The sequence below is a fragment of the Oncorhynchus mykiss genome, chromosome 3 (genome assembly GCF_057628025.1).
Source record: "Oncorhynchus mykiss isolate SJ-2025 chromosome 3, ASM5762802v1, whole genome shotgun sequence".
Taxonomy (NCBI): Eukaryota; Metazoa; Chordata; class Actinopteri; order Salmoniformes; family Salmonidae; genus Oncorhynchus; species Oncorhynchus mykiss.
Genome location: NC_143024.1, coordinates 79,930,530 through 79,953,283, shown reverse-complemented (window position 1 = coordinate 79,953,283; position 22,754 = coordinate 79,930,530). Strand labels below are relative to the sequence as shown.

Sequence of the window (22,754 nt, the reverse complement as noted above, 5' to 3'; positions counted from 1 at the left end):
ATAAAGGACACTAAATCTGGGGCAGTTTTGAGCGCAGAATGAGCGCAATATTAAAGGAATATGTATACATTCTGAAAAGTAGTTCCGTTATGAAATCCTGACAATTCTTACAAAACTCTTGTCCAAACCCATCAGGTCCTGGGGAGTTCAAATCAAATCAAAGTTTATTTGTCACATGCGCCGAATGCAACAGGTGTAGTAGACCTTACGGTGAAATGCTTACTTACAGGCTCTAACCAACAGTGCAAAAAAGTATTAGGTGAACAATAGGTAAGTAAAGAAATAAAAAAGCTGTAAAAAGACAGTAAAAAATGACAGTAGCGAGGCTATAAAAGTAGCGAGGCTACATACAGGCACCGGTTAGTCGGGCTGATTGAGGTAGTATGTACATGTACTGTAGATATGATTAACGTGACTATGCATATATGATAAACAGAGAGTAGCAGTAGTGTAAAAGAGGGGTTGGCGGGTGGTGGGGGGCGGGACTCAATGCAGATAGCCCGGTTAGTCAATGTGTGGGAGCACTGGTTGGTCGGGCCAATTGAGGTAGTATGTACATGAATGTATAGTTAAACTGATTATGCAGATATGATAAACAGAGAGTAGCAGCAGCATAAAAGATGGGTTGGGGGGATTGGGCGGTCACACAATGCAAGTAGTCCGGGAGCCTTTTGATTACCTGTTCAGGAGTCATGGCTTAAAAAGAAAAAAATGTTGAAAAGCCTTTTTGTCCTAGACTTGACACTCCGGTACCGCTTGCCATGCGGTATTAGAGAGTACAGTCTATGCCTGGGGTGGCTGGGGTCTTTGACAATTTTTAGGGCCTTCCTCTGACACCGCTTGGTGTAGAGGTCCTGGATGGCAGGAAGCTTGGCCCCAGGGATGTACCGGGCCGTACGCACTACCCCCTGTAGTGCCTTGCGGTCGGAGGCCAAGCAATTGCCGTACCAGGCAGTGACGCAACCTGTCAGGCAGGATACTCTCGATGTTGCAGCTGTAGAACCTTTTGAGGATCTGAGGACCCGTGCCAAATCTTTTTAGTTTCCTGAGTGGAATAGGCTTTGTCTGCCCTCTTCACGACTGTCTTGGTGTGTTTGGACCACTCTAGTTTGTTGGTGATGTGGACACCAAGGATCTTGAAGTGCTCAAACTGCTCCACTACAGCCCCATCGATGAAAATGGGGGGGGTGTTCAGTTCTCCTTTTCCTGTAGTCCACAATCATCTCCTTAGTTTTGGTTACGTTGAGGGATAGGTTGTTATTCTGGCACCACCCGGCCAGGTCTCTGACCTCCTCTGACCTCCTCCCTATAGGCTGTCTCGTCGTTGTCGGTGATCAGGCCTACTACCACTGTTGTGTCGTCTGCAAACTTAATGATGGTGTTGGAGTCGTGCCTGGCCATGCAGTCGTGGGTGAACAGGGAGTAGAGGAGGGGACTGAGCACGCACCCCTGGGTGGCTCTGGTGTTGAGGATCAGCGTGGCAGATGTGTTGCTACCTACCCTCACCACCTGGGGGTGGCGATTTCCCATTTTTAAGGATTTTAATTTTAATTTAATTATTTCTTCTTTGGATATCTCCTTGCATAAAAATGATCTGTCTCCCACATGAATTGTTGTGAGAGATAGTTTATCCAAAAAGGATTGCATGTCAGCCAAATGATTGCTGGTCTGAGCTGTAGAGTGACAGGTAGTAGTCCCTCATAATGGTATTTATTTCCCAATGGTGAATTGTTCCACCCCTGATATTAGCGTGGTGCAGTTATATTCTTTGACAGTCTTGAGAGGAGTTGACTTGTTTTATTTCCATGTTCATATAACCTGTGTATAGCCTGGAAAATAGATGCTTCTGCTTTCTCTGTAAACAGTTGGTCTAATGTTGATCTTGCGGCTTGTAATTCTTTGAAGAGGAGGAAGTCCTTTAAATTTAATCTTTAAGTTGCCTTACTTTTAACTCGAAATCCAACTGTAGTTTAAATGTTTTTTTATATTCTCTCTCATAACTGGCTTGCATGCTTCCCAAATTATTGAAGGAGAGATGTCAGGGGCTGTCTTTATTCTCCATATGCATATTCCATTGATTATTTAAAAAGACAGTGACTTCAGGTGTGTTGAATGGCATAGGGTTCAACACCACCTTCCGTTCGATGGATCCCTGTAAAGTGGGTAAATTACTATGCTGACTTGGTAATGCTCCGACAAACATATGATATCACAAGCCTGTGTTCGTTCTAAAAACAGTTGTGAAGTTATACAAGTAGTCAATTCCTTCTCATTTGGATACATAATCACCCAGGCATCGTGCAAACAGAAATCATTACAAATATTATGCATACCCTTCAGTGGTGTGTATTCATGGCTGCCAAGGGAAGCCAGGCTTCCACAAATATTTCACCAATAAATGAATTAAAATATTACAATTATTTCTATTTCGTCTCTCTCTGTGTTTTCCTAATTTTCCAGCAATTTGAAAGTGTCTGAATCTCACCGGAGAAATCATCAGAGCGAGGGAAACAGAACCCATCTATCTCAGTATGTGTAGCCCATGTATCTGATGCTGTCTGAACAGGGAAACAGAACCCATCTATCTCAGTATGTGTAGCCCATGTATCTGATGCTGTCTGGACAGGGAAACAGAACCCATCTATCTCAGTATGTGTAGCCCATGTATCTGATGCTGTCTGGACAGGGAAACAGAACCCATCTATCTCAGTATGTGTAGCCCATGTATCTGATGCTGTCTGGACAGGGAAACAGAACCCATCTATCTCAGTATGTGTAGCCCATGTATCTGATGCTGTCTGAACAGGGAAACAGAACCCATCTATCTCAGTATGTGTAGCCCATGTATCTGATGCTGTCTGAACAGGGAAACAGAACCCATCTATCTCAGTATGTGTAGCCCATGTATCTGATGCTGTCTGGACAGGGAAACAGAACCCATCTATCTCAGTATGTGTAGCCCATGTATCTGATGCTGTCTGAACAGGGAAACTGAACCCATCTATCTCAGTATGTGTAGCCCATGTATCTGATGCTGTCTGAACAGGGAAACAGAACCCATCTATCTCAGTATGTGTAGCCCATGTATCTGATGCTGTCTGAACAGGGAAACAGAACCCATCTATCTCAGTATGTGTAGCCCATGTATCTGATGCTGTCTGAACAGGGAAACAGAACTCATCTATCTCAGTATGTGTAGCCCATGTATCTGATGCTGCCTCGACCAAAAGATTATAACATGTTGTCGCCACAGCATTTGATTGATTGATGAAAGCAGCATTTGATTGATTGATGAAAGCAGCATTTGATTGATTGATGAAAGCAGCATTTGATTGATTGATGAAAGCAGCATTTGATTGATTGATGAAAGCAGCATTTGATTGATTGATGAAAGCAGCATTTGATTGATTGATGAAAGCAGCATTTGATTGATTGATGGAAGCAGCATTTGATTGATTGATGGAAGCAGCATTTTATTGATTGATGAAAGCAGCATTTTATTGATTGATGAAAGCAGCATTTGATTGATTGATGGAAGCAGCATTTTATTGATTGATGAAAGCAGCATTTGATTGATTGATGAAAGCAGCATTTGATTGATTGATGGAAGCAGCATTTGATTGATTGATGGAAGCAGCATTTGATTGATTGATGGAAGCAGCATTTGATTGATTGATGGAAGCAGCATTTTATTGATTGATGGAAGCAGCATTTGATTGATTGATGAAAGCAGCATTTGATTGATTGATGGAAGCAGCATTTTATTGATTGATGGAAGCAGCATTTGATTGATTGATGAAAGCAGCATTTGATTGATTGATGGAAGCAGCATTTTATTGATTGATGGAAGCAGCATTTGATTGATTGATGGAAGCAGCATTTGATTGATTGATGGAAGCAGCATTTGATTGATTGATGAAAGCAGCATTTGATTGATTGATGAAAGCAGCATTTTATTGATTGATGAAAGCAGCATTTTATTGATTGATGAAAGCAGCATTTGATTGATTGATGGAAGCAGCATTTGATTGATTGATGGAAGCAGCATTTTATTGATTGATGAAAGCAGCATTTTATTGATTGATGAAAGCAGCATTTGATTGATTGATGAAAGCAGCATTTGATTGATTGATGGAAGCAGCATTTGGCCTCCTTTGATAAAAATCATTATAAAATAATTTGCCCATCAGCAAAAGGTCAATTTCAGAAAAAAATGGTATCTTTCTGGTCTGCATGTGTTGATGTCTTGCAGTAGCTAGCTAGCTAAATCAGCCCTCTCCTAAGACATGGATGGATATAGAGATTTGGACTTGTGGCTTTGACTGTACAGGCCAATGATTATGACGCCTATTTTGATCTAATCATAAGTTAAAATGTTGTGCCACTGGCCTGAGATGATTGATATTCAATATGTAGCCTAGATATAGCCTAGTAGGCTCTCATTAACTAGCTAGCTAGCTAACTTAGTCTGTTCATTGTTGCACATTCTAGGAAGTCAGGCTAGCAAGCATTTTAGCTAGGTAGCCAATGACAACAAAATAATTGTACACTATGTCAGAGCCATAGACTGTTTTGCCAACATGAAAGAGAGGAGGATGGCATTGGCTAGCCAACTAATCTACAAATAGGATGAGTCAACATTTTTGTTTTACTTGCACATACACACACTCAAAAAGGATTTAGTCCAACCAATGTTGCTAAATATCATGTGACCGTCGATGGTACTGATTTCTGTGCGTGTGTGCAGTATAATAAAATAAATTAGTACCATGGACAGCCACATGATATTTAGCAACATTGATTGGACTAAATAGTTTTTGGCATTTTAAAGTTTGTTTTCTGTGTATTAAACTAAGCATACATAGCTTTATTGATTTGATGATGTTTAAATGTTTAAGTGTAAATGGTGCTGGAACAGCGGAGGCAGTGCTCCTGTTGTCTGTGCTGACTTGCGGTAACTCTGTGGTTCTAAATCAGTAGTTGTTTAGAAAACTGTTGAAAACATTAACTTTCTTGACCACGCTACAGGTGATATAACTGTTTGTATGCAATATTTGATTTGTAGACTTCACCAGACAGATGTTGCTTTCTGGTTTTGTGATGAAACAAACGTATGTGTCTGTAACGGCATTCTTCCTCCTCTTCTAAGGAGGAGTAGCGAGAAGGATCGGAGGACCAATGCGCAGCGTGGTAAGTGTCCATAATGTTTATTTACAGACATAAACTGAACACTGTGAAATACAAAACAATAAACGTGAACATGAACGAAACCGAAACAGTACCGTGTGGCAACAAACAATCACACGGAAACAAACACCCACCAAGCAAAAGTGAAACCCAGGCTACAACTAACGACACCTGCCTCTGATTGAGAACCATACTGGGCCGAACACAAAAACCAACATAGAAAAACAAACATAGACTGCCCACCCCAACTCACGCCCTGACCATACTAAAACAAATAATAAAATAACAGAACTATGGTCAGAACGTGACAGTGTCGTTGAAATTATTCTGCCATTGTGTGATTGTTCTCTTTTGGTTGTCACGGCCTTATTGTACTGCATATCACGGTGGCATATGAACTAGGGTTGAATATTTTCCCTGTATTTTACAAATGTTCCATCCCGAGAATAAATCACTTTTCTCCCAGGTAACCATGAAGTGTCATTCAAAAACGTAATAAAGCGAAGAAATAGGCCCATGTTTGGATTTGAGTAGAGCTTTGATTTAAAAAATCAAGCCTGATGCTCCCTGAGCCTGATGAGCCATACATTAAATACATTTTATGAGCCCTACATTAAAGACATTTAATGAGCCCAAGCCCAAAAAATCACAAATAATTGTGTCGTTATCCAATACATAGGATACCCAGCTAGCACAGTGGAACTGGACCGATTCCGGCTGAGAGTCGGGGCACTCGGCTGAGAGTCAGACTCAGCCGACATCATGTGGCCCGAGTCTGGGCCACCTTCAGCAATATTACTTATGGATAGGATGCGGGGATTGAGCTCGGGCCAAATCCAGTGTTATCTGGCCCAAATGTATTACTTGGGACTCGGGCCGATTGGGGCTACTCTCTGGCAGATGATTACACAGGCTGCTTTATAGAATTAACATTTCAAAATCTATTCTTTCCATATTTGCTCAGTGTTTCTGTGATAAAAAAAATGCAATTAACATTTACAGTTGAAGTCGGAAGTTTACATACACTTATGTTGTAGTCATTGAAACTCGTTTTTCAACCACTACACAAATTTATTGTTAACAAACTATAGTTTGGGCAAGTCGGTTAGGACATCTACTTTGTGCATGACACAAGTCATTTTTCCAACAATTGTTTACAGATTATTTCACTTATAAATCTCTGTATCACAATTCCAGTGGGTCAGAAGTTTGCATACACTAAGTTGACTGTGCCTTTAAACAGCTTTTAAAATTCCCGAAAATGATGTAATGGCTTCAGAAGCTTCTGATAGGCTAATTGACATAATTTATTCAATTGGTGGTGTACTGCAAGGCCTACCTTCACACTCAGTGCCTCTTTGCTTGACATCATGGGAAAATAAAAATAAATTAGCCCCAAAAAATTGTACACAAGTCTGGTTCATCCTTGGGAGCAATTTCCAAATGCCTGAAGATACCACATTCATCTGTACAAACAATAGTATGCAAGTATAAATACCATGGAACCACGCAGCTGTCATACCACTCAGGAAAGAGACGCATTCTGTCTCCTAGAGATGAACGTACTTTGGTGCGAAAAGTGCAAATCAGAACAACAGCATTTCGCTACACTCGCATTAACATCTGCTAACCATGTGTATGTGACAAATAAAATTTTATTTGAAGATGCTGGAGGAAACAGGTACAAAGGTATCTATATCCACAGTAAAACGAGTCCTACATCGACACAAGCTGAAAGGCCGCTCAGCAAGGAAGAAGCCACTGCTCCAAAACCGGCATAAAAAATCTGACTACGGTTTGCAACTGCACTTGGGGACAAAGATCGTACTTTTTGGAGAATTGTCCTCTGGTCTGATGAAACAAAAATAGAACTGTTTGGCCATAATGACCATCGTTATGTTTTGAGTAAAAAGGGGGAGGCTTGCAAGCCAAAGACCACCATCCCAACCGTGAAGCACGGGGGTGGCAGCATCATGTTGTGGGGGAGCTTTGCTGCAGGAGGGACTGGTGTACTTCACAAAATAGATGGCATCCTGAGGGAGGAGAATTATGTGGATATATTGAACCAACATCAGTCATGAAGTTAAAGCTTGGTCGCGAACAATTCTTCCAAATGGACAATGACCCCAAGCATACTTCCAAAGTTGTGGCAAATTGGCTTAAGGACAACAAAGTCAAGGTATTGGAGTGGCCATCACAAAGCCCTGACCTCAAACTTATGGAACATTTGTGGGCAGGAGGAATGGTCCAAAATTCACCCAATTTATTGTGGGAAGCTTGTGGAAGGCTACCCGAAACGTTTGACCCATTGAAAGCCAATGCTACAAACACTAATTGAGTGTATGTAAACTTCTGACCCACTGGGAATGTGATGAAAGAAATAAAAGCTGAATTAAATCATTCTCTCTACTATTATTCTGACATTTCACATTCTTAAAATAAAGTGGTGATCCTACATTACCTAAAAGGGAAGTTTTACTAGGATTAAATATCAGGAATTGTGAAAAAAATGAGTTCAAATGTATTTTGCTAAGGTGTACTGTATGTAAACTACTGACATCAACTGTATATCTTAAGAATATCATGGAATATAATAGAACATTTTATTTTCTCTTAGATGAAAAACCTTAGTGTAACAACAGTTACGCAACAGTCCAGTTACAGCTTCTTCTGACCAAGTAGAAACAAAAAAAGATGTGTATTTTTTCGGGTGTGCGTGCAAAGACAGAGGAATAGTAATTCTTACACTAGTGTTCAAAATTCAATCACCTTCTTCACCCTCATCATTCAGTTCATTGAAATTGAATTTTGAAGTCGTGCACAATTATCAGTTTCTATTTGGTTTATATAGCCCATTTATTGACAGCATCCATTCAGGTAGAGACACATTAGCGCCTTGGGACCCAAAAGCATAATCAGTGCTCTAACTCTCCCTTGCGGTGGTCAGGAGCAATGAAGTAGTGACGCAGGGTAATGTACTAAACCACGAAGTATCTCCGAAATCCCACTGCATAATCTCAAAACCTTTAATTGAGGAACCACTGTACCTGCCACAAAAAAAGTAACCATGATGAGATGATAGGTCTACATGTATTGTGAACTGCACTCCATACTGAGATGGGCTGTCTGTTCCCACCCTGATCGTTGATTCATCATGCAGAGGCCATAGAGAAGCCAGATTTAGACATTGCATATAATTTAACAGTTCCATTTCACGCCATGCTGTTCAACTAAATAATTTATTATAATTTACCGGTTTCTCGCAGAAATGTATCCTTGGAAAAGAAAGTGGTTTTGGGTGATAAATCCTGGTAAATCTTGGTAACCGGGTTCCCGCCATTCAACCCTAGTATGAACAAATGGGTTATAGAGGAAACTACGCAATTATCACAACATACGTTGTAATATAGCTTTTCTACTGGCTTGGCCTCCTCAGTGATTTTACGCACACACCACTACTACATAACCTTCGTTTTCCTAGATACTTTCTGGTTGGGAGGTTTTTTAATCGACCAGTGGGTTCAATGGACAATTGTAGTCTCCTCCTCAAACACAGAATGGTGTCTGTAAATTGATCCCAGCCAGACATGCTTGCCATACAGAAAGTCAGTAATAATAACATATCTACCTTCAGAATCTATAACAATCTTTTCCAGTGTATAAGGGATATTTTTGTGGATAAGAATGGTAGCCCCTCTGCTTTTCTAATTATACGACGAATAAAAGACTTTGAATATTCAGTCTCGCTTTAATTTCTAATGTTCCAAGTTAGTCATATGTGTCTCCTGTAGAAGTGTAATCTATACCTTTTCTCTTTTAAGCTGAGACAATATTTGTTTACGTTTGAATTCTTCTTCAATTCTTTCAAATTAATTGTAGTTACCTTTAAATCACTCATGGATGTTTGTCGTTGTTACAAGATTCGCAACAAGCAATGAAAGAGCAATGAGATCCATCTGAGAAAATTTCACACAAACTATACAAAGATAATTATATAAATAATGACAGTACAAAGTTTTGGAGCACCTTAAATTACATTTTTGGCAAAAATGCAAACTCAGCTCCATCATTCATTGAATCAGATGGCTCATTCATCACAAAACCCACTGATATTCCCAACTACTTTAATTATTTTTTCATCTGCAAGATTAGCAAATTTAACGCTGACATTACACATCCAAGTATAACTGACCAAATGATGAAAGACAAGGATTGTAATTTTGAATTCCGAAAAGTGAGTGTGGTGAAAAAAATATTGTTGTCTATCAACAATGATAGCCCCACCTGGGTCTGACAACCTGGATGGAAAATTACTGAGGATAATAGTGGACGATATTGCCACTCCTATTTGCCATATCTTCAATCTACTCCTACAATAAAGTGTGTGCCTTCAGGCATTGAGGGAAGCAAAAGTAATTATTCTACCCAAGAATAATAAAGCACCCTTTACTGACTCAAATAACAGATAAGGATTAGAGAAAAAAGGCTACCTAAATTCTACCAGAACATTAAAACATGGAAAGATGTCGGGGAATTTGGCAGAATATAAACAGTGCAGTTATTCCCTCCTCAAGGCAATCAAACAAGCGAAATGTCGGTATAGGGACAAAGTGGAGTCACGGACTACAAAAAGAAAACCAGCCACATCACGGACATCGACATCTTGCTTCCAGACAAACTAAACACCTTCTTTGCATGCTTTGAGGATAATACAGTGCCACCGACGCAGACCGCTACCAAGGACTATGCCCCCACCCCTCTCCTTCTCCATGGCTGACGTAAGACATTTAAACGTGTTAATCCTTGCAAGGCTGCTGGCCCAGAAGGCATCCCTAGGTCATCCTCGGAGCATGTGCAGACCAGTTGGCTGGTGTGTTTATGGACATATTCAATCACTCCCTATCCAAGTATGCTGTCCCCACTTCAAGATGGCCACCATTGTTCCTGTACCAAAGAAAGCAAAGATAACTGAACTAAATGACTACCGCCCCATAGCACTCACTTCTGTCATCATAAAGTGCTTTGAGAGACTAGTCAAGGATCATATCATCTCCACCTTACCTGCCACCCTAGACCCATTTCAGTTTGCATACCGCCCCAACAGGTCCACAGACGATGCAATCGCCATCACACTGCACACTGCCCTATCCCATCTGGACAACAAGAATACCTATGTAAAAATGTTGTTCATTGACTACAGCTCAGCATTCAACACCATAGTACTCGCCAAGCTCATAATTACGCTTGAGGCCCTGGGTCTCATCCATCTCTGTGCAATTGGATCCTGGACTTTCTGATGGGCCACCCCCAGGTGGTGAAGGTAGGAAACAACATCTCCACTTCGCTGATCTTCAACACTGGGGCACACAAGGGTGCGTGCTCAGCCCCCTCCTGTACTCCCTGTTCACCCAAGACTGCGTGGCCATGAACGCCTCCAACTCAATCATCAAATTTTCAGATGATACAACAGTAGTGGGCTTGATTTTCAACAACGACGAGACGAGGGCGAGGAGATGAGGGCACTCGGAGTGTGATGTCAGGAAAACAACCTCTCACTCAACATCAAACAAAACAAAGGACATGATTGATCGTAGATTTCAGGAAACAGCAGAGGGAGCACCCCCCTCTATCCACGTCGACGGGACAGTAGTGGAGAAGGTGGAAAGTATTAAGTTCCTAGGCTTACACATGACGGACAAACTGAAATACTCCACCCACACAGACAGTGTGGTGAAAATGGCGCAACACGCCTCTTCAACCTCAGGAGGCTGAAGAAATGTGGCTTGTCATGTCATAGGAAGGCCAATAAGATCATCAATGACAACAACCACCCAAACCACTGCCTGTTCACCACACTACCATCCAGAAGGTAAGGTATGTACAGGTGCATCAAAGCTGGGACACAGAGACTGAAAAACAGCTTCTATCTCAAGGCCATCAGACTGTTAAGCAGCCATCACTAACACACAGAGGCTGCTGCCTACATACAGACTCAAATCATTGGCCAATTTAATAAATGAATCAGTAGTCACCTTAAATAATGCCACGTTAATAATGTGTAAAAATCTTACATTACTTATCTCATATGTATATATTGTATTTTATACCATCTATTGCATCTTGCCTATGCCGCTCGGCCATCGCTCATCCATATATTTATATGTACATATTCATATTTCATCCCTTAACATTTGTGTGTAAAGGTAGTTGTTTTTGTGGAATTGTTAGATTACTTGTTAGATATTACTGCACTGTCGGAACTAGAAGCACAAGCATTTCGCTACACTCACGTTAACATCTGCTAACCATGTGTATGTGACCAATACAATTTGATTTGACCAATCAGCCTGTTGGTGTTTGACCAGACACAATGTTATTTTACAGTAAACAAATTGCAAACAGACCTTCAGCACACTTATATGGAAGGACATTCAACATGCATGGTGCTTACCCAAATGACTAATGATTGGCTGAAAGAAATTGATGGTAAAAATGTTTGTGGGGGCTGTTTTGTTAGACTTCAACCTTTGACACTATCTGCTGCTGGAAAAAACTTGTGTTATGGCTTTACACCCCCCGTTATATTGTGGATAAAAAGTTACCTGTCTAACAGAACGCAAAGGGTGTTCTTTAATAATGGCAGACTCTCCAACATAATCCAGATAGAGTCAGGATTTCACCAGGGCAGCTATGAAGCCCCTTACTTTTCTCAATCTTTAATGACATGCCATTGGCTTTGAGTAAAGCGTGTCTATGTGATGACTCAACATTAAACACGTCAGCTACTACAGTCTGTAAAATTACTGCAACGCTCAGTTTCAGAATGAGTTTCAAGAAATAAGTTAGTCCCAAATATCTCAAAAACTAAAAGCATTGTATTTGGGACAAAGCATTCACTAAACCTCAACTAAGTGTAGTGAATTATGTGGAAATTGAGCAAGTTGAAGTGACTAAACAGCTTGGCGTAACCCTGGATTGTGAATTGTCATGGTGAAAGCATGTTGATGCAACAGTAGCTAAGAGTAAGCTGTCTATAACAAAGCGCTGCTCTGCCTTTTTAACAAAATCAACAAAGCAGGTCCTAGTTATGTTCCACCTGGACAACAGTCCAGTTGTGTGGTCAGGTGCCACAAAAAGGAACTTAGGAAAATGACAATTGGCTCAGAACAGAGCAGCATGGCTGGCCCTTCAATGTGCACAGCGAGCTAACATTAATCATTTGTATGTCAACCTCTCATGGCTCAAAGGAGAGGAAAGATTTACTTCATCACTACTTGTTTTGACATGTATTGACATGCTGAGCTGTCTGTTTAAACTACTAGCTACTAACACAGCTCAGACACCCATGCATACCCCACAAGACATGCCACCCGAGGTCTCTTTACAGTCTCAAAGTCCAGAGATTATTATGGGAGGTGCACAGTGTTACATAGAGCCATGGCTACATCAGGTAACTGATGCAAGCAATATAATGAGGAAAAAAATAGAAAACACATCTTATATCACGTTTCAGGTAAGACCCAAATGCAGACTGTTGAAGTAACAATGTGTATTACAGCAACAGGGGCAGGCAAACGACAGGTCAAGGCAGGTAGGGGTCGATAATCCAGAGTAGAGTAGAGGCACAGGACGGCAGGCAGGCTCAGGTCAGGTAGAGGTCGGTAATCCAGGTTAGGGGCAAAGGCACAGGACGGCAGGCAGAGTGGTCAGGCAGGAGGGCTTAAAGACAGGACAGGCAAAGGTCAAAACCAGGGGTGCGAGAAAACGAGAGACTGGGAAAAAGCAGGAGCTGAGACAAACCACTGTTTGACTTGACAAACAAGACGAACTGGCAGCAGACAAACATAGAACACAGGTATAAATACACAGGGAATAATGGGGAAGATGAGCGACACCTGGAGGGGGGTAGAGACAAGCACAAGGACAGGTGAAACAGATCAGGGTGTGACAACTTATGGAACAACGGTGACCGTGAAGACACAGACACAAAGACACAGAGACATGCATACACATGATAACACACTCACTCTACACACATCACATAGATTTTGTATTGTAGATATGTGATAGTAGAGTAGTGGCCTTAGGGCACACACTTAATGTGTTGTGAAAAGTGTTATGAAATGAAATGTCATGTAATTTTTTTATTGTATATGACTACCTTAATAATGTCGCTGGACCCCAGGAAGACTAGCTGCTGAAGGCAACAGCTAATGGGGATCCTTAATAAATACACATTTGTCAAACATTAAGATATAAACAAAACATATACATCCAACTTTACATAAGTTAAAAACACCTGTCAAAGATTAAATCAGTACATGATACTGAAGCCGGCATGGAGGTGAAGTCTTGAAAATTCAAATAATTTCTCTTGCCCAAACCGTTCACTGAGCTGAGACGCATGGACGCAACCTCTCAATCCTCCCAATTCTAACCTTACATTTTGAAACCATAATTAAGGTAACCAATTGAAAAAAAGAAAAAAAAAAAAAAAAGCTACAAGACATTGACCGCATCTGGAAATAAACATAACGTGGTCTAGGTCATTGTCTACTATGAGCATCTTCCATTGTGTCCAAATGAATGTTTAGATTTTATCATTAGCTACCATGTAACCATCTGCCTTCCTGGAGACATTTTTCAAAATGAAAGTTCAATTAAAACAGGTAATTTACTATTTGATAAATTAATTATAGCCTAATAATAACAATGATAAAGTCATAATAACAACATTGGGCTTGGGAGGAGAAAGGAAAATGCATCATTACAAACTTCCCTCAAACAAGCAAGCTCATAGTTTAATAAGAACACAATAAAATTAAGAAAGAAAAGAGATTTGTTCATAACAGCTGGCTTCTTAATCAAATATCAGTGAAAATCCAATTCTGCTCCATACAAGTTGACAGCAGGTGCGCTCGACCCCACCCGCCTCGAGACACCGGGCATGGAGACGAGTGCAACCACAAACCCCACTCCAAAATAACATTTAAATAAATAAAAAATTACAAATAAATCAGTCAGTTATTATTTTCATCAACACAAAGAATATATATGCAGTTAGCCTATATTTTCCTATTTTAATCACATGAAGCATGTGACCAGAGTGCAACAGTCACCGTTTGAATACCTCGCCAATAATTCATATCTAATTGAAGTATATAGTCGTATAACATACAGTTGAAGTCGGAAGTTTACATACACCTTAGCCAAATACATTTAAACTCAGTTTTGCACAATTCCTGACATTTAATCCTAGTAAAAATTCTCTGTCTAAGGTCAGTTAGGATCACCACTTTATTTTAAGAATGTGAAATGTCAGAATAATAGTAGAGAGAATGAATTATCTCAGCTTTTATTTCTTTCATCACATTCCCAGTGGGTCAGAAGTTTACATACACTCAATTAGTATTTGGTAGCATTGCCTTTCAATTGTTTAACTTGGGTCAAACGTTTCGGGTAGCCTTCCACAAGCTTCCCACAATAAGTTGGGTGAATTTTGGCCCATTCCTCCTAGCTAGTACAACTGAGCCAGGTTTGTAGTTCTCCTTGCACGCTTTTTCAGTTCTGCCCACAAATGTTCCATAAGATTGAGGTCAGGGCTTTGTGATGGCCACTCCAATACCTTGACTTTGTTCTCCTTAAGCCAATTTGCCACAATTTTGGAAGTTTGCTTGGGATCATTGTCCATTTGGAAGACCTATTTGTGACCAAGCTTTAAATTCCTGACTGATGTTTTGAGATGTTGCTGCAATATATCCACATAATTCTCCTCCCTCAGGATGCCATCTATTTTGTGAAGTGCACCAGTCCCTCCTGCAGCAAAGCTCCCCCACAACATGATGCTGCCACCCCGGTGCTTCACACTTGGGATGGTGTTTTTCAGCTTGCAAGCATCCCTCTTTTTCCTTCAAACATAACAATGGTCATTATGGCCAAACAGTTCTATTTTTGTTTTATCAGACCAGAGGACAATTCTCCAAAAAGTACGATCTTTGTCCCCATGTGCAGTTGCAAACCGTAGTCAGATGTTTTATGCCGGTTTTGGAGCGTTGGCTTCTTCCTTGCTGAGCGTCATTTCAGGTTGTGTCGATTTAGGACTCGTTTTTACTGTGGATATAGATACCTTTGTACCTGTTTACTCCAGCATCTTCACAAGGTCCTTTGCTGTTGTTCTGATTTGCACTTTTCGCACCAAAGTACGTTCATCTCTAGGAGACAGAACGCGTCTCCTTCCTGAGCAGTATGACGGTTGCGTGGTCCCATAAATACCAGCATTCATTACAACAAAATATCTACTCCCTTGGCGTAATCAGATTTACAATATTAGCAACACATACTGTAGGCCTAAATTACTTACACTGCTGTCTCAGTGTCTGAGCCTCCAACATAGCTGCATAGCCATATACAGATCCGTCCTCTGTGTTAGCTAGCAGATACATTTTATGATTAAGTAATAATAGTATTTTTAAAAACCAACCTTGTTAACGTGGACTGAAGGGCATCAGGTTCAGGATTATCGGAGAGCAGAAGCCGAGTGTAGTCATTTAGAGTCTGTTTGCAGCGGATAAGGAAGTTCCTTCTCGCCATCTTCAATTGTGGTGTTGTTGCATCAAACTGACTGTACACCGATTTAATGAAAGGAGGAGCTAGGGAATTTGGCTGGTAAAATTAGCATATTAAAGAACGGGTTAAGTTAGCATGTGTAGGTAAATATTTAGCAGCTGTAGGCATTAATTTGGCTTGTGAAGGACCGTTTGCAGCTGTTTATTTAGCACGTTTGCACACGCTTATTTGACACGTATAGGCGTAAATTTAGTATCACTACTCTGGACGGTCATGCTGCCAAACATACCCTCTAAAACTGACTATCCTACCGATCCCTGACTTTGGCGATGTCATTTACAAAACAGCCTCCAACACTCTAATCAGCAAATTTGATGCAGTCACAGTGCCATCCGTTTTGTCACCAAAGCCCCATAAACCACCCACCACTGCAACCTGTATGCTTTCGTTAGCTTTACACATGCAATACAACATTTACAGGAGTTTAGTAGTTTTTATTTTAGGTGAAGTATGATGCGTAAAGACATGTAGGCTAGGCTCATTGAAGCCAATTACAACAATGTTGACTGCCAACGCTCCAAACATAGGCTATTGAGTACTGGATTTTTTTTTTTACTGTTGCTATTATTTGTTATTGTACGCTAAATAATTAACTGTAGTATCAATCCACAATGGACCAGAACAAAAATATACTGTGCCCCAGCTGAATTGGAGTTTATGACAATGCAAAGACAGTCAATAACCTACAAAACTTGAGAAAAACACATGCAGTATTAAGCCATGGAATGTGTTGATTGTCCAGTGAGTGTCCAAGCCCTCATCACACTTACAACTTGTTTATTCATCAAAAGTCAGACCTTTTGCACCACCTCCAGCTATTGCGCTCATGATTATGGCTGTGAAAATGGCCCCAAAAAATTTCTGACACATCCCTGGAACTGTAGCACTACCAATAGCACTACAGATGTCTCCTTCCACAAATCAAATGGCGTGAGCACAGTGCACTGTTTGGATTCTGGAATTTTGGAGGATGAACGTGGGCAAGTAGCTTACTTTTGGAAGTGATTTGTTTGACAAACAGACGACAACATGGTTGTTGTGTTCATGCCACATTAAAATGTAATACATTTTTACTATTAGTCTTTTAGTCTATTAGTCTATACGTCTTTACTATTAGGCCCAGGACAATTTTAAATAGAGGCTCCACCGAATGTCACAGTATAATTGGCACTCTGCAACAAGCATACACATTTTCTAAATCGAAAGCAACTGACTCAATTAAAAAGCTTAGTTGTAAAGTTAGTTCTCAGATTCAAACTATTCTCTCCTGAATCAAACCACAGAGAATGTGGTGTGTGCTTCACGTCCTTTTCCCATCAGCTCAGGGTGTAAGTTTCTAATGTAAATAATCTGTTGTTATTATAAAGAAATATAATAAACATGATATTTAAATTCAATCATAAATATGAACTAAACAAAAACAATGTAATCATGCTTCAGTGTAATATACATTTTGATTTTGATTAAACATCTCAAAATTGCACTCTTGCCCACGAGTAGCAGATGATACACAGGCGTGTGGGAACAGTCAAACGTGTGTGTTATGAGAGCTGTGGTATACAGACTGCACACAGACTACACACAGTCATAGTTCTCAGTGTGCAAATTAGGAAACTGGAAAGATCATCTCTGATCTGCCCACATGTCACTTTGGTTGTAGAAATCTCTGTAGAACTGTCTAATCTTTGGCCATCTTCTCACGTCTCCAGGATGTCATTATTATATAGTTATCTGTAAGGAAAGTTTAGGAGTTGTGAGGCAAGTTCTCAAGGTTATCATTGAGACAGAGGCCTGTGGTTCGGTAGAGATGCAGGGGGAGTGGGGGCTGTGTCTGCAGTGGTGCCACACGTCTGCTGGGTGGAATCCCTTTTTCATCTGCCTCCACAGGCCGGCGTGATCTGTGAGGGTTTCCTCTCCTACCTGAAGCTCTGCGTCATGTCCTCCATTATCTACCTGTGTCATTTACTGGCTCATTGTGGCTTTCCTCAGTTTCATCAACCTCCAACTTTGTAAAGAGTGGTGTACAGAGGTCTGTCTGTCTGTCTGTCTGTCTGTCTGTCTGTCTGTCTGTCTGTCTGTCTGTCTGTCTGTCTGTCTGTCTGTCTGTCTGTCTGCCTGCCTGCCTGCCTGCCTGCCTGCCTGCCTGCCTGCCTGCCTGTCTGCCTGCCTGCCTGCCTGTCTGTCTGTCTGTCTGTCTGTCTGCCTGCCTGCCTGCCTGCCTGCCTGTCTGTCTGTCTGTCTGTCTGTCTGTCTGTCTGTCTGCCTGTCTGTCTGTCTGTCTGTCTGTCTGTCTGTCTGTCTGTCTGTCTGCCTGTCTGCCTGTCTGTGTGTGTGTGTGTGTGTGTGTGTGTGTGTGTGGGTGTTATGTAAACAGGTCTGCAGAGGAGTTGTAGATGGAGTTGACACGCTGCACGTAGCTGGCATAGGGCTCTACTTCCTCCACATAGTCCTGTGACTGAGAGAGAAACACACACAATCATCACCATTTACAGTAAACTGCTAGCTAAGACATGAAACATAATGCAGGATATGGTGTATACTCTACATACCTGAGGAGCCTTGGACTCAGATGGTGTGGCGGGGCTGTGAATACACAGATAAAGCTCTTTATTACACAAGCAATGATATTGAAAAAAACATTTGTATTCATTAATGATGTAAAAAAAAACTGAATAATTTGTATTCATACCTAATTCTGCAGAGGTGTTTTTGTGTGAAGTATAAACCACCCAGAGTAGCCATAATGACACTGATGGTTACCACGGAGATGATGACATGTAGCCAGGGTATTGAGGCCCCTGAAAGGGAGATACAATTATAAATAATAATAGTCATAATAAACCTATTATCATCCCATTGTATTTCATTTACATTCAATCTGATAAACATTGAGATTTCACTTCTAAGTCATGTTCACAGTGAAATTCACAATGCATTAATTTCAAATAATATGCCAATGCAGTAACGTCCTCTAATAGACATTTGAGAATTGGGGTTAATTATCTCTCCCAACTTCCATACTTCATAATGCCTCATAATAATAATCTGATAATTCTGACAAAAAAAAGCTATGATGTTCACTCCTATTCTAAAATACTGATATATTAGTCATACAGTAAGTATCCTTCCGCCCAACCTGCATTTTATAGACCCAAACAATGTGGTTCACAATAGCAGTCTCTACCTTCAGGGATCGGTAGTGTCACAGTATGCACCTCAACCCAGGAGGGATGTCTGACATCACAGGTCAGGTTGCCCATAGGGATGACATCAGGCAGGACCAACCGTCTCTCCACAGAGTAGGAGCCGTCTTGGTTCTGTATGGTCTTTATAGTGCCGGCTGTGGTTGAAGTAGAGTTCCATGTGTTCCTCCAGGAGATGGAGGCAGCTGGTTTCCCCCCTTCAGCTAAACACACAGCCACCCTCTTACTGCCCTCCCACTCCAGCGAGGCAGACAGTGTGGGAGGAGCTACTGTTCACACAGGGGGTAGGAAGGCGGGAAGAATCAGCCCTACTGTATAGTCCAACACTACACAACACAGGCTGCTCTAACTTGGAATAAAAATATGACATACATCACATAATCCTAAAATCTAGGCTACAGATTAATGCATAGAAAAATCAGTTTCTTACCTATAACTGATACCTTAATGTTTGCAGAGTTGCTCCCTCCTCTGTATACTGACTCACAGTAATAGAATCCCTCATCACTGATTGAGAACTCAGGAATGCGTAGGTAAGATTCACCACTGGTTGTGTTTAGCATGACTTTTCCATCATTGCATGAGTCAAGAGGTTGGTCATTAACACCTGATGATATTTGACACACCGTTCTACCTCGGTCTATTTTCCAGATGGTGTAGATCATTTCATTCCAAGTCTTATTGCAGCACGTTAAGATGACCTCATGGCCTAGACGAAAATTTTCACTTCTGGTAACTGGGGAAATATGATGTTAAAAGACTTAATTTTGAATACAAAATCAATAAAAATATGACTAAATGCATGAATGCAAATGAATTCTATGGTATCTGAAAATCATATTTTGATACCACTGTAAAAATGTACAAGACTGGTCTACAGTATATTGAGAAGCTTGATTGGGCTATGCCGGTCTAAAAGCCTTATCTCTGAGAGTCATGCAGACTAACCGGTCTCGTCCCAGGAACAGGAAACTAATACAGATCATTTCCTTTTTCTACTCTTCTGAAAATAAAGTTCCATTCTTCTCTTAACATGAATGTGACCCCATGCAAGTTTAGGCTAATAGAGTGGCTCCAGTGAAGGTTTGGTTAGACATAATGGTTTTTACCATGCAGTCGAAGTTCTGTAGATGTAATTGAAGTGGAAGGAGGGGTAGTGTGAGAGGTCACAGAAATGTGGTTGTTATGTCCTGAGAGACGGAACAATGTGCATGTTAGTGGTATACAGTAGCATGTCAGAAAAATGTTGTGGCAGTCATTGGCATACACAGTTAGTGATTTCATCAAGTGCACGAACAATCAACAATCCAGCAATCATTGAAGCATGGGACTGATAGAAGAGTGAATCAAAACAGTTGATTATAAGGCTCAGCATCAGAAAAAGTGTTGAGTAAGGGAAGTAGGTTGACTTAATTATTGACTTTACATAAATGTCCAGTGATATTATTTCAGCCATTATTGAAAAGTTCATTAGTTTGTTAGTAAAAGTATTTTAGATTTTTGTTTTTGTGAGGAAATAAAATATTACATACAGTATCTAGCTTCCAAGACCTATACTGTAGGTATGCTTATAACCATACTTTCCACTTCTTAAACAACCCCCCGTGTCATACCTAAGACATGATATCATGGAAGGTTGACTGTTAGGTTACTGAACTTTCTGAAGTGTTTTTTTTTCTGGGTCACAGCGTGCTCCTTTATTATTGCCTATGTTTACTTTCGACAGGTGCAACCTCTATGGTGGTTACAGAAAGCCACACGACCCCCATACAGTGCCTGACTAGTAATATCACTTCCTCCTCAGAGTCCCCCCATCATGGAGAAAAGCTGTATCATTGTCTCAATCTCCTCTCAAACACAGGAGAAAACATGAGTTCCTTCCTCTGTAAAGCATGCCACCACCCACATATTCTAGTCTTTACTATGTGGCACTCTGCATTTTCCTTCCATTGGTAGAATCAAATGGAACTATTTTTTTAAAGGTTCCATTAGATTTTTTTATAATCATTCAAATCTGTTCCACTGACTTGGTTTTTAGTTTGACCTCAAAATAACAATCAGAGCAGAATTCTCAATTCATGTCACAGTAATCGTCAGCCCTCGGAGATTCAACAAGCAGCCCACACAGTCTACAATTTAAAGCAAGGGTCTCCCTAGTCAGAGCATTGTTTTGAGCTATATAATTCAGTCATTAAATACAGATTTTGACTGTATGATATTTCATCAAATCATATTAAAGCTATAGCAATGCTTTGAATGTTTTATGAATAATTTAACTCTTAACGCGGTAGTCAACAGAAACCAAAACCAGACGGATAAACAAAATGAAGTAATGAGATGCCCAAACCGGTTTCCAAACTCCAGGTAGCAGAAATAGCCAGGAGAGAGATGAATCCTATAATCCATGTGTTCCCCATCTCTGTGGTTGTTCGTTCTATGACTCCTGACAGCAATGCTGTACTCATCAAGAGACTGCTGCTCGTTCCACCTGTCCCCACCCCCCAAAAAACTAAAATAAACCCTAAACTCTCCCCCTGGTCGCTATACCCTTATCCCTGAACCCCAAAGTGGCCTCTAGTAGTGTTCAATTCGGTCTCCTCGTCTCAATGTGTTATAACTGTACGGTTTGTCATGCCTTGCCTCGGTACCCCAAACTCTAAATCTGACTTGATCTCTCTGCTCTCATAAAACCTGTCTGTCTCTGTCCTGATCTACACCTTTCATCCCTTTACTGACTTTACTCTACTGTAACAAGCCCCTAAATCAACTAAATAATCCTTCCCTCTGTCCCCCTTTCTCCTCTGTACATCTCTCTTTCTGACAATCTCCCACACAGGGGTGACGCCTGTTTCCCCTCGTGCCTGTCACATGACCACAGAGTACAACACAGCCTCTAAACTCTATGAAACAGCAATAACTGTTGTGTGGGAGATTCAAATCAAATCCTAGTTCTTACTGTCATTCTGTTCCAAGTCATTGAATTTCATTTGTTCAATGGGCCCTAACATGTAAACTCTTTCTCTAAGTTATTATTACCTTCGTAATGAAATACTATTATGCATGTCATATAAATATCAGATTGGAAACTCAAAAGTGGCAGACCAGCCAATAGGTCATTGAGGTCCTTACATTACTTGACTTGTTACTTTAAGTCAAAGTCATGTCATTTTCCTAATGTCATGTTGGCAGCTCAGAGTGAACACTGTCATTACCAGCTAATAGATGTGAAGCTGGCCTATGCTATATGTGCATAAGTGTTTGTGTTCAACAAACACTCTCCGTACACTGCAAACAATGTAAATGTTACCTAGATTTTTTTGTATTGTAAAATAATTGCTTTTTTGAGTTGATCCCACTCACCAAGAAAATGCATTTACTTGTTTTGAGTTGACTTAGCTAATCCAGAATATGCATCTAGATTATTTTTATTGTTTTAAAATATTCTGACTTGTTTCGAGCCTTGTTTAGGTTAAAGTAGGAAAAATGAGCTGCCAGTGCACTAAGATCATTTGTCTTGGTAAGATGTCTTATTAAGATCAAATAACTTGAAGATAGTGTATCTTAAACAAAGCAATATTATCTGCCAGAGCACTAAGATAATTTACCTTAGTAAGATAAGTCAATGCATTCTAATGGTAAGAGATATCTAGCTAAAAATCTAACTAAGATTTTTTTTAAATTGCAGTTTACGACTGTTATCTCACTCTGCAGAGATGATGTAACACTTACTGCGGTGTG

The 22,754-nt window shown here is 40.5% G+C and overlaps 2 protein-coding genes across 3 annotated transcripts in view; both read right to left on the bottom strand.

Moving 5' to 3' along the window:
- LOC149984691 (uncharacterized) overlaps positions 1 to 15,822 on the bottom strand; it is a 36,542-nt gene extending 20,720 nt beyond the window's left edge. The window contains exon 1 of the mRNA XM_090230247.1: positions 15,668 to 15,822. The gene's annotated coding sequence lies outside the window, so the exon portion shown is untranslated. The remainder of the gene's footprint in view (positions 1 to 15,667) is intronic.
- Positions 15,823 to 16,226: 404 nt separating this feature from the next.
- On the bottom strand, positions 16,227 to 21,856 carry si:ch211-214p13.9 (cell surface glycoprotein CD200 receptor 1-A). 2 transcript variants are annotated; one of them, XM_021597799.3, is made up of 7 exons: positions 21,364 to 21,856; positions 20,126 to 20,206; positions 19,447 to 19,752; positions 18,998 to 19,285; positions 18,503 to 18,611; positions 18,363 to 18,396; positions 16,227 to 18,268 (listed from the first exon to the last, which is right to left on the bottom strand). In XM_021597799.3, the coding sequence occupies exons 1-7, from the start codon at positions 21,479 to 21,481 to the stop codon at positions 18,176 to 18,178; spliced, it is 1,029 nt and encodes a 342-aa protein (XP_021453474.2). In that variant the 5' UTR covers positions 21,482 to 21,856; the 3' UTR covers positions 16,227 to 18,175. The 2 variants fall into 2 exon arrangements, with proteins under 2 accessions (XP_021453474.2, XP_021453475.2); XM_021597800.3 differs by lacking the exon at positions 20,126 to 20,206.
- Positions 21,857 to 22,754: the final 898 nt, after the last annotated feature.